Raw genomic sequence first — 13,840 nt, 5'->3', positions numbered from 1 at the left:
CCATGCGCACAATGGTGTGAGGTGAAACCGCCACTATGGCCACATCTCTATGTGTGTGTGAAGGTTTCTTCACAATAACTTTGTGCTTCTTTGTTTCCTCTTCTTCCTCCATTATTTTCTAGAAAGAAATGCCCGTGAAACAACTGTAAATGGCATTTGCAGATGGCTCAGGTATACTGCACACGATTATGGCTGTAGTGAGTTTATTTCTGTACCTGTAGTCTTTGTTTGAGCCTTTGTAGTCTGCTAGAATTATAACAGATCATGGTTTCTATAAGTGGGCACAGATCTGTCTCACAAATACTGTCATCCTTGTTATCGCTTTCTTTTAATAATCTAAAAAAAAACAAAAAACACACACGCACGAATGCAGTTTCAGTTCCGATTACTCATGCACATAGACACTGTGATTTATATGTTGTATGGGTATTTTGTAACAGCCCAACCTCCTCAGATCCTCCCCAGGACTGATGCGTTTCTCCAGGCTGGAGGGAGGATCTGTGGACAGTAGGACCAATGGGGATGGAGGCCGATTCGGCAGCTTTATCTCCAGCTCCTCCAGCAGGGTCTCCCTCTGTAGGTCAGGCATGGAATGACATCCCTGAGAGGGCGAAAGGACACATTGTGAAGCAGGCTACTACTTGAAAAGTTACAGTATTGAATTTGTGCAGTGCAATTGTTTAAAAAGACCTGGTCACCTTCATTGGGAACAACCGGTTTTGAGTGGGACTCTGATCCTGCTCTTGTGTCGGGATACTGGCCATGTGGGCTGTGGAACCTGGACACATGCATAAATGATAGTGTCCTGATCTAATTTCCTGAATTATAACCCATCACTTTAAAGGGATAGTTCATTCAAAAATTACATTCTGTCATCTAATTTTCTAATCTATCTATCTATCTATCTATCTATCTATCTATCTATCTATCTATCTATCTATCTATCTATCTATCTATCTATCTATCTATCTATCTATCTATCTATCTATCTACAGTATCTATCTATCTATCTATCTATTTATCTATCTACATTATCTACAGTATCTATCTATCTATTACTCACTCACCTTTACTTATCTATCTATCTATCTATCTATCTATCTATCTATCTATCTATCTATCTACAGTATCTATCTATCTATCTATCTATCTACAGTATCTATCTATCTATCTACATTATCTATCTATCTATCTATCTACAGTATCTATCTATCTATCTACATTATCTATCTATCTACTGTATCTATCTATCTACAGTATCTATCTATCTACAGTATCTATCTATCTATCTATCTATCTATCTATCTACAGTATCTATCTATCTATTTATCTATCTACATTATCTATCTATCTATCTATCTATCTATTACTCATTTTTCTATCTATCTATCTATCTATCTATCTATCTATCTACAGTATCTATCTATCTATCTACATTATCTATCTATCTATCTACTGTATCTATCTATCTATCTATCTATCTATCTATTACTCACTCACCTTTACTTATCTATCTATCTACAGTATCTATCTATCTACAGTATCTATCTATCTATCTATCTATCTATCTATCTATCTATTACTCACTCACCTTTACTTATCTATCTATCTTACTCACCTTTATTTATTATCTATCTACAGTATCTATCTATCTACAGTATCTATCTACATTATCTATCTATCTATCTATCTATTACTCACTCACCTTTACTTATCTATCTATCTTACTCACCTTTATTTATTATCTATCTATCTATCTATCTATCTATCTATCTATCTATCTATCTATAGTATCTATCTACAGTATCTATCTATCTACAGTATCTATCTATCTATCTACAGTATCTATCTATCTATCTACAGTATCTATCTATCTATCACAGTATCTATCTATCTATCTACAGTATCTATCTATCTATCTATCTATCTATCTATCTATCTATCTATCTATCTATCTATCTATCTATCTATCTATCAACCAAAACAACATTGCAGGTTTGGAACAACAAACGTATGAGGGTGAGTAAACTATCCCTAAATGTATCTGTGTATCTTGCCATACACTGTGTGTCTGTCTTACAGAAGATTGGCTTCATTTGGCAGGGCAGGAGATCATACACATGTTGCAGATCCAGCTCCCCGATTTTCTCCTGAATCTGGACACATAGAAACGTATTAATTTGACCTTACCATCTCTCTTTACAACACGCATGCACACAAACACACCTCCTTGAGGTCATCCTCCACAGCTTTTTCCCGTGGTGTGCCCGTCATGGACCTCTCCATACTATCAGAGCATGTTTGTAGTGTCTTCTTCTGTGTAACAGCACTTGTTCTGGCCCTCCGTGCAGCCTTGATTCCTGTGACAATCCTGCATTTTATAGAGCTAACATTCAAGCTGTAAATAGAAACAGTCACAATCTACAGTGAATAAGCAATGCCACACTATATGTCATCAAATGGGCTATTTCATGGGATCAAAGCCTGTTAAAGTCTCTGTAATTTAGATAAAAAGAGTAGCACTTACAGTCTGGTACAGTCCATAGCGAGCTGAGCTGCCACCCTTCTGCGATTAGCACAGTCACTAAAGAGACCTCGCCTCTGTAGAGTTTTCGTCAGCTGCACGTATTGAAGAAACAGCTGCTCACAGATGTGCAGCACTTCACTGAACATCTGGCAGTTCAGCTGCACTTTCTCTTCCTGGGACAGTGTGGTGTCCACAGATGGGCTTTTCAGGTTCTGCCAGATCAGACCCAGCTCAGAGGTCAACACTGCAGTCTGAAGGTCAAAAGCAAAAAGAAAAGAGATTTATTATGTAAACTCGTTTAAAAAAACAATTCATACTTCTGGGAGTATTTTAAGTTTGAGATTGACTGCATAAACTCTAACTGTACAACTCAACATCTGTTTGTTTTGGCTTTATTTTCTCTCTATATTTTATATGCATGAGAAATAATATAATTACAATCATAAAAACATAACATATCATACATCTAATAAAGAACAGCAATAAACATCAAGAGAAAAGAGGGAAAAAATGAGGAATTAAGAGAATAGAAATCAAATGCACAAATGTATTTTGACCTAAACATATGAAAAGTCCCTCTAAGTCTCTATTTAATTGTCAAAAAACAGCATGAGAACTTCTAGGCATATGATGCTTTTGGTGGATTAGGAGAATCCAATCTGATAAAATTTCATCTGTATTAGGTCCTACTGTACGGTGCAAAATACTTCAGATGATGAATATCTGAAAATCTGTTTGAGACTGACCAGAGACTCTCTGTCTTCATGGCAGATGGTGTAATATTGTGATTTCTGGATGATTCTCTCCTCCAGCTGTTTGCACAACTGTGTCAAAGAGGTTGGAATGCTTTCATCCTTTTTATCAGCTGACGATTCTGATCTGACCTTAGACCTGTCTGAAGATGAATTTGTAAATCAGCAATACTGTATATTGATATCAAAACTTCAAGAATGAATTAACGAGTGAAAGCTTGTGAAGAACGTACTAACCTGTCATCCTGTCACCATTGATGTGACAAAGAGGTCCCAGAAGGTTCTAAACCTCTTGATTGTGGACCATCATTTGGAGATCCAAACTTTTGATGTTTCTAGCAAACCTGTGTGTGTGTGCTTGTTATTTCCCCAGTCATTCTCAAAAAAATGAGGTTGAAGACATTACGCTAGAGAAATGTCTTGCAGTCTTATGTAACCTACTGAACAAATTAATTAAATAAACTGCAAAGTTTGACACTTTTAAGCCTTACAAACTTAGTCAAACCAAATAATAAGAATAATAAGGTCTAATTTGAAAACTAACTTTTCAGCATTCATAGAACAACATTTAAGGTGCAAAAATAAATAAATATATTTTTAGGTTTAAACCTGGTGCACATCAATGAATGTGACCTGATTTCTGTCACAACAACAATACGAGTCAAGTTTAACGTGACAATGCACCGGATTAAAAAACAGACGCATTAATTAGGCTATAGTCTAGGATCGTTTTAAGATCAAAAGAAAAATTGTTAGAAAAATATTTATTGAATGTAACAAAGAGACTGAATACTTCCACCACCACGCCAGAGTCCTAACGAGTCACGTTCCCCTGGAAACGCAGGTGACGCACGGTCACGCACAACGTAATTGCGCAAACTCGGAACCACCATTATGAATCACTTTTTAACTTTTTTTCTTTTCTTTTTCCTTATTTCATTTAAATACTCTTGGAATTAATTTAAAACCAGAATATTTAATGCAGTCTTTTCACTAACACGAACTCATAAAACTGCATGCACATTTATATTAATAAAAAAATAAAAACGAATTAAAATGCTGTTTATTCTTGATAAAAACAAAACAAAAAAGTATACCATGCTCATATGGTAATCTACACTTCTATGCTAGTCTAATGCAGGTGTTTTTAATCTTTTAGATGCCACGGACCCCATCCTAAAAAGGTGTCTTTTATAAACACCCATTTTATACACTGAAAATTGTATATTAGGCCTATGATTCCAAAATGTGTTTATATATATATATATATATATATACACACACACACGTACACACACTATAGTAGTAATGTACTGTTAAATATATTGTTTATTTGTTTATTTATTTTAATATAATTTAATCTATTTCATAGAATAATAACTAACTAATATGTTTTTATTAAAATCACATTTTTATTCATTAATCTAGTTTACTTATTTATTCTAATCTTATTATTTCTTTCTAGTAGTTTTTCCCTAGACTTTTCCGCGGACCCCTGTCACACACATTACAAACAATGAACATGATAATAGTAATTTCCGACATATAGTATAAAGTATTGAACAAATGTAGACTACAACACATAGAAAAAATAATCAACAGTATAATATAAGAAATAAATAATTCAAGAAGAAAAAAATGAATAAATGAATAGCCTAAAAACAAAACAATAACAACCCTCTGTCACTCCCTTTCGATCCCCTTTGGTCACATGACGTCTCAACAAATACCAACAGTCACAGAACCCACCTAGTGAACAAATAAACGCATTGCAGTTTAAAGTCTAAACAACACTTAATATAGCCTAAGAACAGTCTTATTAAATGAGCATTTTTGTATTTCTGTCATTTGGCTTATTTGGTGAATGTTTACAGTTAATACATTCTGCACTAATGGGATAAAACAAAACAAAAACAGCACAAACAGTCTAATAAAAATAGTATTTACCTCTCTTATTTTGCCTAATGATATGACTTATGGCATTTTCTTGTTGTCAAATGCTAAACACTACAACACAGGGTCACACAGGGCATGCATGAAAAATCAAACACACACCACTTCCGTTTACATTAGCCCCTGTCATCCGGAAGGGTGGTACCTGTTCTACTTCTGCAAATACGTTTCTGTCGTCTCATGCTAGTAAAACAACATGGATATGAGAGAGTCCTCCTGGAGAGCCGTGATCAGTCAGTCCTAGTCCACGGCCATTTGATTTGCTGGAGCCGAGAGGACGAACCTACGCGGATCTGAACCTCACCTGATCTATATGAGCCCGTCAGGTAACCGCTGAACTGAGCCCGATACAAAGTTTGGATACTTTTCACTGCAGGTAAGTGATTTTAGGTTTGTTTAACGTGCAAAATTTACAGGGGCATTGATTCTGGATGGTTTTGTCGTTTAAAATGTGGTTTAAGAAGCTCTCGGCGCGTGTTATTTTTGGACAGGTGGGAATTAAATGGGCGTACTGGCAACATTGTGATTTCTTGAGTACTTAGCTATGTGTATCTTTTGTGTGTATTTGCATGTTATTAACTTTAAAAGCATAATATTAGTCAATATCCAACCCTTATCTTTTGCTTGTACTTTAAAACCAAAGCTATTTAAAGTTTTATTTGCATACATTTGACCTCATTACTAAAATCTAAAAACAGAAAATAGGCTATATAAATAAAAATTTAAAATAAATAAATGATTATTTTAGGAAGGAAATGAGGTGACAATGAAAATAAATTAAATAATAATAAGTTAAAACATTTTTTTTTTTTTTTATATCTGAAAAGAAAGTGGGTGAATAAAAATAAAAAAAGCTTTAACTGCTGATGGTATCTAATAGAATTATCTCTATTTACTTTTAATGTTTTGCCTTAATTTTACTTAAATGTTGAGACGCACATTGTTGCTTTTAGCAATATCTCATAACATAAACATAATTTATTTGACTCTAAATAGTTCCATTTTATTTTATTTGTATTTTTTTATGGATGAAAAATAAATAAAAATAGCTTTTTGGGGGACCTTCATTGTTAACCCTATTATATGCTCGAAAAGTGGAGAACTGGGTTTGTTACCTATAGAGATAACACCGTGCAATGGAGAGTTAAAGGAACTTAATTGGAGAACACTGAACAGATTTTCTTTATTTAGGAACTTCACCTACTTCTCTGTCGTACACCAAATAAAAATAAATACTCTTTTAGCATTTGGTTAATAATTGTTCCTCATCAATTCATAATGAATGCATTTGGTAGTATGTAGAACTTCCTTTATGGGAGTGCAATATCAGGACACTTTTTAACACTCATTAAAAAAGCTCACATGGAGTCTCATGACTGTCAGTGTGTTTAATAAGAAATGGCCTTGAAAGTTTCACAGCCTCTTTTTCATTTCTGCAGAAGTCAGATACACAGCTATCACAACAACACCTTGGCCTTTTCCCCCCTATAGAAGCAGACTGCGCTAATGGTGGCGTTCGATCTTGGCTGTTATTGTGCTCAGTCATGTTGCCGTTTATTTACAGTGGTAACATGACCTCCCCTGAACTGAGCTTTTAAAAAAACTAAATACCCACATCCCACATGCTTTCTGTTTTCCCACAAGCACCTGCTTTTATAGCAGGCCTGAAGGCTCACGTCTTGTCACATTTGTCATTGTGCTGCTTTTGTGTTAAAGATTTATTCGACTTATTGGCCTAAAATTGCCCTAATTGTGTTGTTGTTGTATAAGATGTTATTTCAGCTTGTCCATCTCAGCATTCTTCGGTTGTGCCAACTTTGCAGATTCAACTTTTAATTATGTTCTTCTCTAATAGTTGCCGACTTTCAGACTAAATCATGTCAACTATGTAACTATTCCCTTTTTGTAATTTTTTTGACCCAGTGCTATAATTGCTGACCAAAATAAGTGTTCACATTCCCACCTCCTCCGACCCCCTCGTTCTCCAGCACCATGAGTGGTCAACCACGGAGGATTCGTCTGAAGCCATGGCTGCTGGCACAGGTGAATTGTGATCTATTAATCACTTTGTAACCTTTTTGATGATGGATAAAAATTATAATCCTGGCATCATTTACTTACCCTCATGTCATTCCAAACCTGTATGACTTTCTTAGTTGGAACATTTAACAGTGAACGATGACCAGGTAAAGCTCTAGGCCTATACATGAACAAAAAACACCATGAAAGTAGTTCTAATGACTCTTATTATGCCATTTGCATTTATTCTCACGTCAGATGACCAGTCATGACACAGCAGTTTTTAAATATGTGCATACGCAAATGATATGAGTTCTACAGCAGAGGGTACGTTTTTCAGTGGATAACGACTTAAATTTCAGTCTTTTCCTCAGATGACATCAGAAACATAACATAGCGCAAAAGTTGGAAAGACTACTTTGACACCTATAATTTGTTTTAAAGGTGTGTATTTGCAGAATTGTGAAATCCAGTGAAGTCAATAGGAATCCACGCAATTGAGATTTTCTCTTGAGGACTAAAGGTTTCCCCACGCAGAGTTCGCAACACCCTGAATTCGCTGTGCTGAAAAAAAAAAAGAAAAAAAAAACCTGCTTGGTTTGAAAGTGATTTCTGTGTGAACACAGAACAGTGCTTCCTGCATCGCTTCACTATTGGCGCTATTTTTTAGCCTTTGAAAGTTCCTGAAATTTTGCTAAATTTAATTTATTGCTAAACCCCACCAAAATGGGTATTTTTGTCTCTTTTTCTTTTTAACTTAAAAGTCTCTGGTCACTGTATGCTTTCTATGTAACGCTAATTTGTGAGTTGAGTAAATGGAAAAAAAAAATGTGTCAGAATAGTTTAACCATATTTCCAAACCAACAAAGAGATTCATAAAACCACACTGGGGATGTACCATACCCCTGTTTCAAACACTTGATATAATCTTTACCTCATCATCAATGCAAAAGACTGGAAAGGTATCGGTGTCCGGCTGCCATCTTGCTTTTTCACCCATCCAGCACTTCCAGATATCAGCATCTAAAATGGAGGGAATAATAGAAGGAATATCATTTGAAATCTTGACATCCTGAGCAAGTTCTACATTAGTAAAGTAAACATTTCTCACTCCACCAGATTAACAGTGGGAAATACCCAGGACTGCACTGGCTCAATCAAGAGCGCAGACTGTTCCGGATCCCATGGAGACACGCCACCCGTCATATGCCTACCCTGGAAGAGGAGAACACTATATTTAAGGTGAATCATATGGTTTTGGCATCACCCGTGCTGTTTTTATAACCCTTTTTGTGGATGTTGCAATAGTATTTTTACCCATAATATGAGCTTCAATTCAACACCAACCTAAGATTGTCACCTGGATGCTGAGGGTACATTCTTTGTCACAACCCTCATTCTGTTCTAAAGTTAGAACAAGGGGGACATTTTGGGCTGCTTTAGAGTTTCAATATACGGAAATGCCTACTAGTTTCACTTTTCAGAATTGATTACTTGCAATAACAGAAAATGATTGAAAAGTGAACCGCTGTCTCGCATGCTTTTAAAAACAATGTCTATTGCAGAACATTGAACTCTTAAATGTCTGTATTTACAAGTTCTAGTGATGTGTTCAAAGATAGGCTTTTCAGTACTTTTGAAACCACTCTTTTCGAGAACTAAAAATGGAGTTTCAATTCCACATGACTTAACTGCAGCAAGATTTTAAGAGGAAGTCATGAAAAGTTTAGAACCTTGAGGTTAAAGACCCTGTCAAAGCAAAATTAGAGTTTTCTTGGCGGTTTTGTTGCGTCTTTATGCACAGTGTATTCACAAACTCCACAGTTAGCTGGGATATGCTTTAAAATCAACAGGTTTAGTCTTTCTGGAAACAGACCAAATATATTGACTCATCCTGCACTATGCAGATTTTGCCCAATCAAATGTTAGAATAGGAATTCCCCACCCCCTCATTACACTCGAAATGGACTGAAACTTAACTTAACACCCATTTGCCTAGTTTTACAGACAAGGTTTATGCCTAGTCCCAGACTAAAATACATGTTTGAGCTGTCTTAACTGAAAGCAGCTTGCACTGACCTATCTTAAAATATGTTAGTGCCATTGTTTTGTCTCAAGATGCACACCAGTAATGTATTTTGTAAGGCACATTCATAAAAGCTACTTAAATATCCTAATTTAACCAAGGCCTAATCTAAGCCCTGTCTGTGAAACCAGGCCATTGTCTATTTAAAAAAAGAAAGGGACAAGACATGTCTAGACATTTCCCATAAGCATCCCTTCATTCACTCATTTTGCTCTGCAGGCTTGGGCTCTGGAAACAGGCAAGTACCAGGAAGGAGTAGATGAGCCAGATCCAGCAAAATGGAAGGCTAACCTCCGCTGTGCACTTAACAAAAGCAGAGAGTTCGGACTCCACTATGATGGCACTAAGGACACCCCCGTCCAGCCTTATAAGATCTATGAGGTGTGCGACCAGTCAGTCAATGGAGGTAAAGACCCGGAACGCATGCCTAGTCAGTGAGGGATAACAAATGGATGAGCTAATAAATCATCTCTTCTTTTGTTGATTTTAGATGCTGGAGAGGATGAGGAAGAAGAGGTAAGTGCTGAAGATTATGCATGAATAGCTTGAATAACTGTTAAGATAAATAAATGGCAAAATCATCATGATTTTTTTTTTCTTTTCATTTCAGCTGCAAAACTTTGTCAAACTCTCCATTGGTAAGATTTCGTCAAAGTAGATGTCATTTGGGAAAACATTTTTTATAATATAAATCTAAAACTAAAAATTATAATTATATTTTCCGATAGACCCTTCCAGCTACTCAGCATATCCTCCTAGAGTTGACGTTCCGTTCACATCTTCTGTTGGCGATGGCTATAATACTGCCCACCATAACCCTCAAATGAACCTTTTAGGAGAAATTATCCATAATAACCCCAACGGAGGTGCTCCTATGACCACTCATCTTGCCCAGCCCGGCACAGGACCTTCTGAATTTTCCAGTCACAGTGCAATCAAAATTGAGCAGGGATCATATCCCGTTCATTGTGGAGGACTCTCGAATGGTATGGAAATGGGGTCTGGAGTCATTCCGCCTCCTGTTCTTCAGGATGTAGTCTCTCATTCTGTTGGCCCTCCAACCATAGTGGACACCCCAATGCAAGAGGTGCCATCTCAAGCGGAGAACCAGATTCATCCCTGCATCTCAGAGCTGCTGAGCAGTCCACACATGTTGCCCTGTAAGCCTCTAATGCCTTGTTATTCTGGATTAATGTTGCAATTTATGATGAAGACATACCTAAATCTCAGAAAAAGTCTAGTCCCACCCTCTTATTTTGAGTAATGCTGATGATAAATGACTTTGCAAGAGGCGTGCATAGAGGCACAACATATGGTGCACACCTTGGCTGTATTATCAAAATTTCATTTGTTGGACTGAGAATCTTTTATTTAAGAAATACTTGATCCAAAAATGAAAGGTCTGTCATCATACACCCTCATGTCATTTTAAAGACCACAAAAGGAGAATTTTAGGCTGGATGTTCATGCTGCTCTTTTCCATACAATGTAAGTTAATGGTGACCAAAATGACAAAAAATCATTGCTATTTAATTATGTGCATTTTCAATTTTGGCACATCATGATTGGTTACAATGATGTTTGGCATCATTGACATCTGGCATCATTGATGTCAAACCTGGCCTAACACTTCTTGATACACCAGATACAAAAAGGTTTGTTAAATTTGTGAGCTGTTAAGAAAATAATCAGTTATTAATATAAAGTTTTATTTGTTTCTCACACAAACCTTACATATGGCTCCAGAAGACTTGGAAGTCATACGGACCACTTTTACAATTCCCTTTGTACTATTTTATTTGCTCTTTATTGCCATTCACTTTAATTTTTTGGAAAAGAGCAGCATCAACATTCTTCTAAACATCTTTTGCGTTCCACAAAAGAAAAGAAAACCAAGAAGTGAATGATGATAAAATGGTCATTCTCTTTTTCTCTTCTAGTAACTGATCTGGATATAAAGTTCCAATACAGGGGTCGGACAGCTGGTTCTTTGACTGTCAGTAACCCTCAGGGTTGTAGACTTTACTACGGTAACCTGGCACCCACACCAGAGCAGGTGGAGCTGTTCGGTCCAGTCACGCTTCAGCAGGTACTGTTTCCAGGAACCGCTGAGATCCCGAACGAAAAGCAGAGGTTCTACACCGATCATCTGCTGGATGTGATGGACCGAGGGCTGATTTTGGAGATCAGGGGACAGGATATCTATGCCATCAGGTTGTGCCAGTGTAAAGTGTTCTGGTCTGGGCCAGGTGTGCCTGAGCAGGGGCCGCCCAATCCAATGGAAAGAGAGATGAAGATAAGGGTCTTCAGTCTGAACAACTTCCTTCAGGGTAAGAGGAACCAGTTTTGGATTTCAATGATTATGATGTCAAATTTATTGTGACTGCATAACAGCAATAACAAACAATTGAGCATTTAATTCCAATCCAATGTTCCAATTGGCAACCTCTGGATTTTATTTGAGCCTCAAGTTTCAGAGTTTGGAAGAATCATAGTGGAAGTAATATTGATCAGACTAATTTTGAATATCGACACACTGTATGTACTGTTGATGAAGAATAGCTGTAAAACTTGATGCATGTAAAAATTGAGGCGACAAAATTCACACTCATTCTCTGTTGCAGCACAAGATTGACAAAACACATAAACTGCCAATTCAACACCCTTTGCTCTGCATTTTGCGCTACATACACTTCCTGTCTTTGGTGGGAAGTGAAAAAGAGAAAACACGAAATTGCCCAACTCCATTTAATTCAGTATATGGAAAAATAATTTCCAAACTCGTGCATGAACTTCACAGAAGGCACCAAAAATGCATGTGACCACTTGAAATCATTGCGTTGATTTGATATGTGATAATTCAGTGTTTTCGTGTGTGTTTTTTCCCCCTCAGGTCTCATTTTGTATCAGAAAGGGGAGGCACCAACTCCACCACCTTTTGAGATCTACTTCTGCTTCGGTGAGGACTGGCCAGACAGAAAGCCCAAGGAGAAAAAGCTCATCATTGTCCAGGTGTGAAGATGAAATCCATGTTTGTTGGTTTCATTTGGAGTGTGAAGACGCTAGTCATTTATTTATGCAGGAAGGTGTACAAGGCCGTGCTGTATTGCCAAATTGAGTTGTTAGTAATGACGTACGCCATTGTTTTGTTTACAATATAGCGTAGCTATAACTAGATAAACAGGTTTCATATCATATATGTTGCTATATAGTGTAGCCAGTCAGCATCCAGAACCAGAGCTGCTTTAGAATTCTGCGTTCTTCAAACCTAGCAAACCATGCTATATTGCTAAATTGTATTGCTAATTTGACGTGTTGTATTCACAATTTAGCAAAGCTCTAACTAGGTGAACAGATGTTTCACATCATAGGTGTGATAGTGCATTTTACCCAATCAGCATCCAGGACTGGTGCTGTGTTTTATCATTTAACATTCTTCAAACTTAGCAAACCATGATATATTGCTAAATTGTGCAGCATTGTTTTCACAATTTAGCACAAATGTTTCACGTCATAGCCGTTATTTTAGTTAAGACAATCAACATTGTCATAGCTGTTATTATATAGTGTCTATTAGCCAATCAACATCCAGAACCACAACTGTTTTATAATTTAACAACTGTCAAACCTAGCATAGATTGCTATATCAATTTTCACACACACACAAAAAAAAACCCCCAGCATCTGCTCTTATTGAAAGTTTATGCTGTCTTTTTTTTTTTTTCTAGGTTGTTCCAGTTGTTGCAAGAATCCTTACCGAGATGTTTTCAGGCGAGCTTTCGTGGTCTACAGACAGCATTCGGTTGCAGATCTCCAACCCCGACTTGAAAGACCAGACGGTGGAGCAGTTCAAAGAGCTCCATAGACTGTTGCAGAGTCAAAACACACACCCGAACTGGCCTCAGAACATCCACTAACTGAAAGAGGAACCCATGTTTCCATTACCTTCACCATCTTGTTTATTGCTTGCTCAAAATTGGAGGTCCTTTCAGCACCTTTGAACACTGGAATATATATAGGTGCCCTCACCATTGGACCAGACCTCTTTGACTTTTTTTTTTTCCCCACATTTTTTCTTTCTTTTTCTATGTCTTGGTTAACTTGTCTTTTAAAATGTTAGATTTCAATAAATACCATTGCAGTATTTTAAATGGTTGCTGGAATGATCAGGTTACCACTGTATGATTCACCCAATGAACATTTGAGAGTCTACTTGACGTTAGTACAACTCTGACTCTGTTAAAACCTTAAATAAGCTGTCACTCATAGATTTAAGACTCATAATTCAAGCAAGTTCCTTGCAAACATTACGCGAGCAGGCGGATAACATCTGCTGACCTCATCCTATAATGTCCGTGCCAGTAACATGAACCTGTCGGACTTGAACGGATATGACTACGTACTTGACTGCATACGCTCATTCAGCAAATGGGACGCGGGAGGAGTGACCTGATGGTTTACACGTGCAATTGTGAGAAACACATGATTGTAAGGCCTTATACA

The 13,840-nt window shown here is 36.9% G+C and overlaps 2 protein-coding genes across 4 annotated transcripts in view; one reads left to right on the top strand and one right to left on the bottom strand.

Annotated features, from left to right (window-relative positions):
- ccdc87 (coiled-coil domain containing 87) overlaps nucleotides 1-5,347 on the bottom strand; it is a 10,142-nt gene extending 4,795 nt beyond the window's left edge. The window contains exons 1-10 of one of the 3 annotated variants that reach the window (XM_082166202.1): nucleotides 5,227-5,347; nucleotides 3,517-5,028; nucleotides 3,274-3,422; nucleotides 2,528-2,778; nucleotides 2,227-2,398; nucleotides 2,063-2,156; nucleotides 699-778; nucleotides 447-601; nucleotides 216-336; nucleotides 1-118 (exon numbers count right to left, since the gene is read on the bottom strand). The exon at nucleotides 1-118 is cut by the window's left edge and continues 80 nt beyond it. In XM_082166202.1, the coding sequence (XP_082022328.1) occupies nucleotides 1-118; nucleotides 216-336; nucleotides 447-601; nucleotides 699-778; nucleotides 2,063-2,156; nucleotides 2,227-2,398; nucleotides 2,528-2,778; nucleotides 3,274-3,422; nucleotides 3,517-3,523 (1,147 nt within the window). In that variant the 5' untranslated portion in view covers nucleotides 3,524-5,028; nucleotides 5,227-5,347. The other 2 variants (XM_082166203.1, XM_082166204.1) reach the window with 2 other exon arrangements.
- Nucleotides 5,348-5,412: 65 nt separating this feature from the next.
- irf5 (interferon regulatory factor 5) lies at nucleotides 5,413-13,488 on the top strand. Its single transcript, XM_082166205.1, has 10 exons — nucleotides 5,413-5,608; nucleotides 7,156-7,275; nucleotides 8,371-8,493; nucleotides 9,557-9,743; nucleotides 9,828-9,853; nucleotides 9,948-9,975; nucleotides 10,066-10,497; nucleotides 11,278-11,667; nucleotides 12,231-12,349; nucleotides 13,066-13,488. The coding sequence occupies exons 2-10, from the start codon at nucleotides 7,225-7,227 to the stop codon at nucleotides 13,252-13,254; spliced, it is 1,545 nt and encodes a 514-aa protein (XP_082022331.1). The 5' UTR covers nucleotides 5,413-5,608; nucleotides 7,156-7,224; the 3' UTR covers nucleotides 13,255-13,488.
- Nucleotides 13,489-13,840: the final 352 nt, after the last annotated feature.

The sequence above is a fragment of the Leuciscus leuciscus genome (assembly GCF_965113295.1).
Source record: "Leuciscus leuciscus genome assembly, chromosome: 4".
In the NCBI taxonomy this organism is placed as follows: domain Eukaryota; kingdom Metazoa; phylum Chordata; class Actinopteri; order Cypriniformes; family Leuciscidae; genus Leuciscus; species Leuciscus leuciscus.
The sequence above is the reverse complement of the archived record's forward strand: the minus strand, read 5'-3'. Positions and strand labels throughout refer to the sequence as shown.

Coding starts and splice junctions, on each gene's coding strand:
- irf5 (XM_082166205.1), top strand. CDS start 7,225: ATGAGTGGTCAACCACGGAGGATTCGTCTGAAGCCATGGCTGCTGGCA. Junction 8,494..9,556: donor AGGAGAACACTATATTTAAG/GTGAATCATATG, acceptor TTTGCTCTGCAG/GCTTGGGCTCTGGAAACAGG. Junction 10,498..11,277: donor CAGTCCACACATGTTGCCCT/GTAAGCCTCTAA, acceptor TTTCTCTTCTAG/TAACTGATCTGGATATAAAG.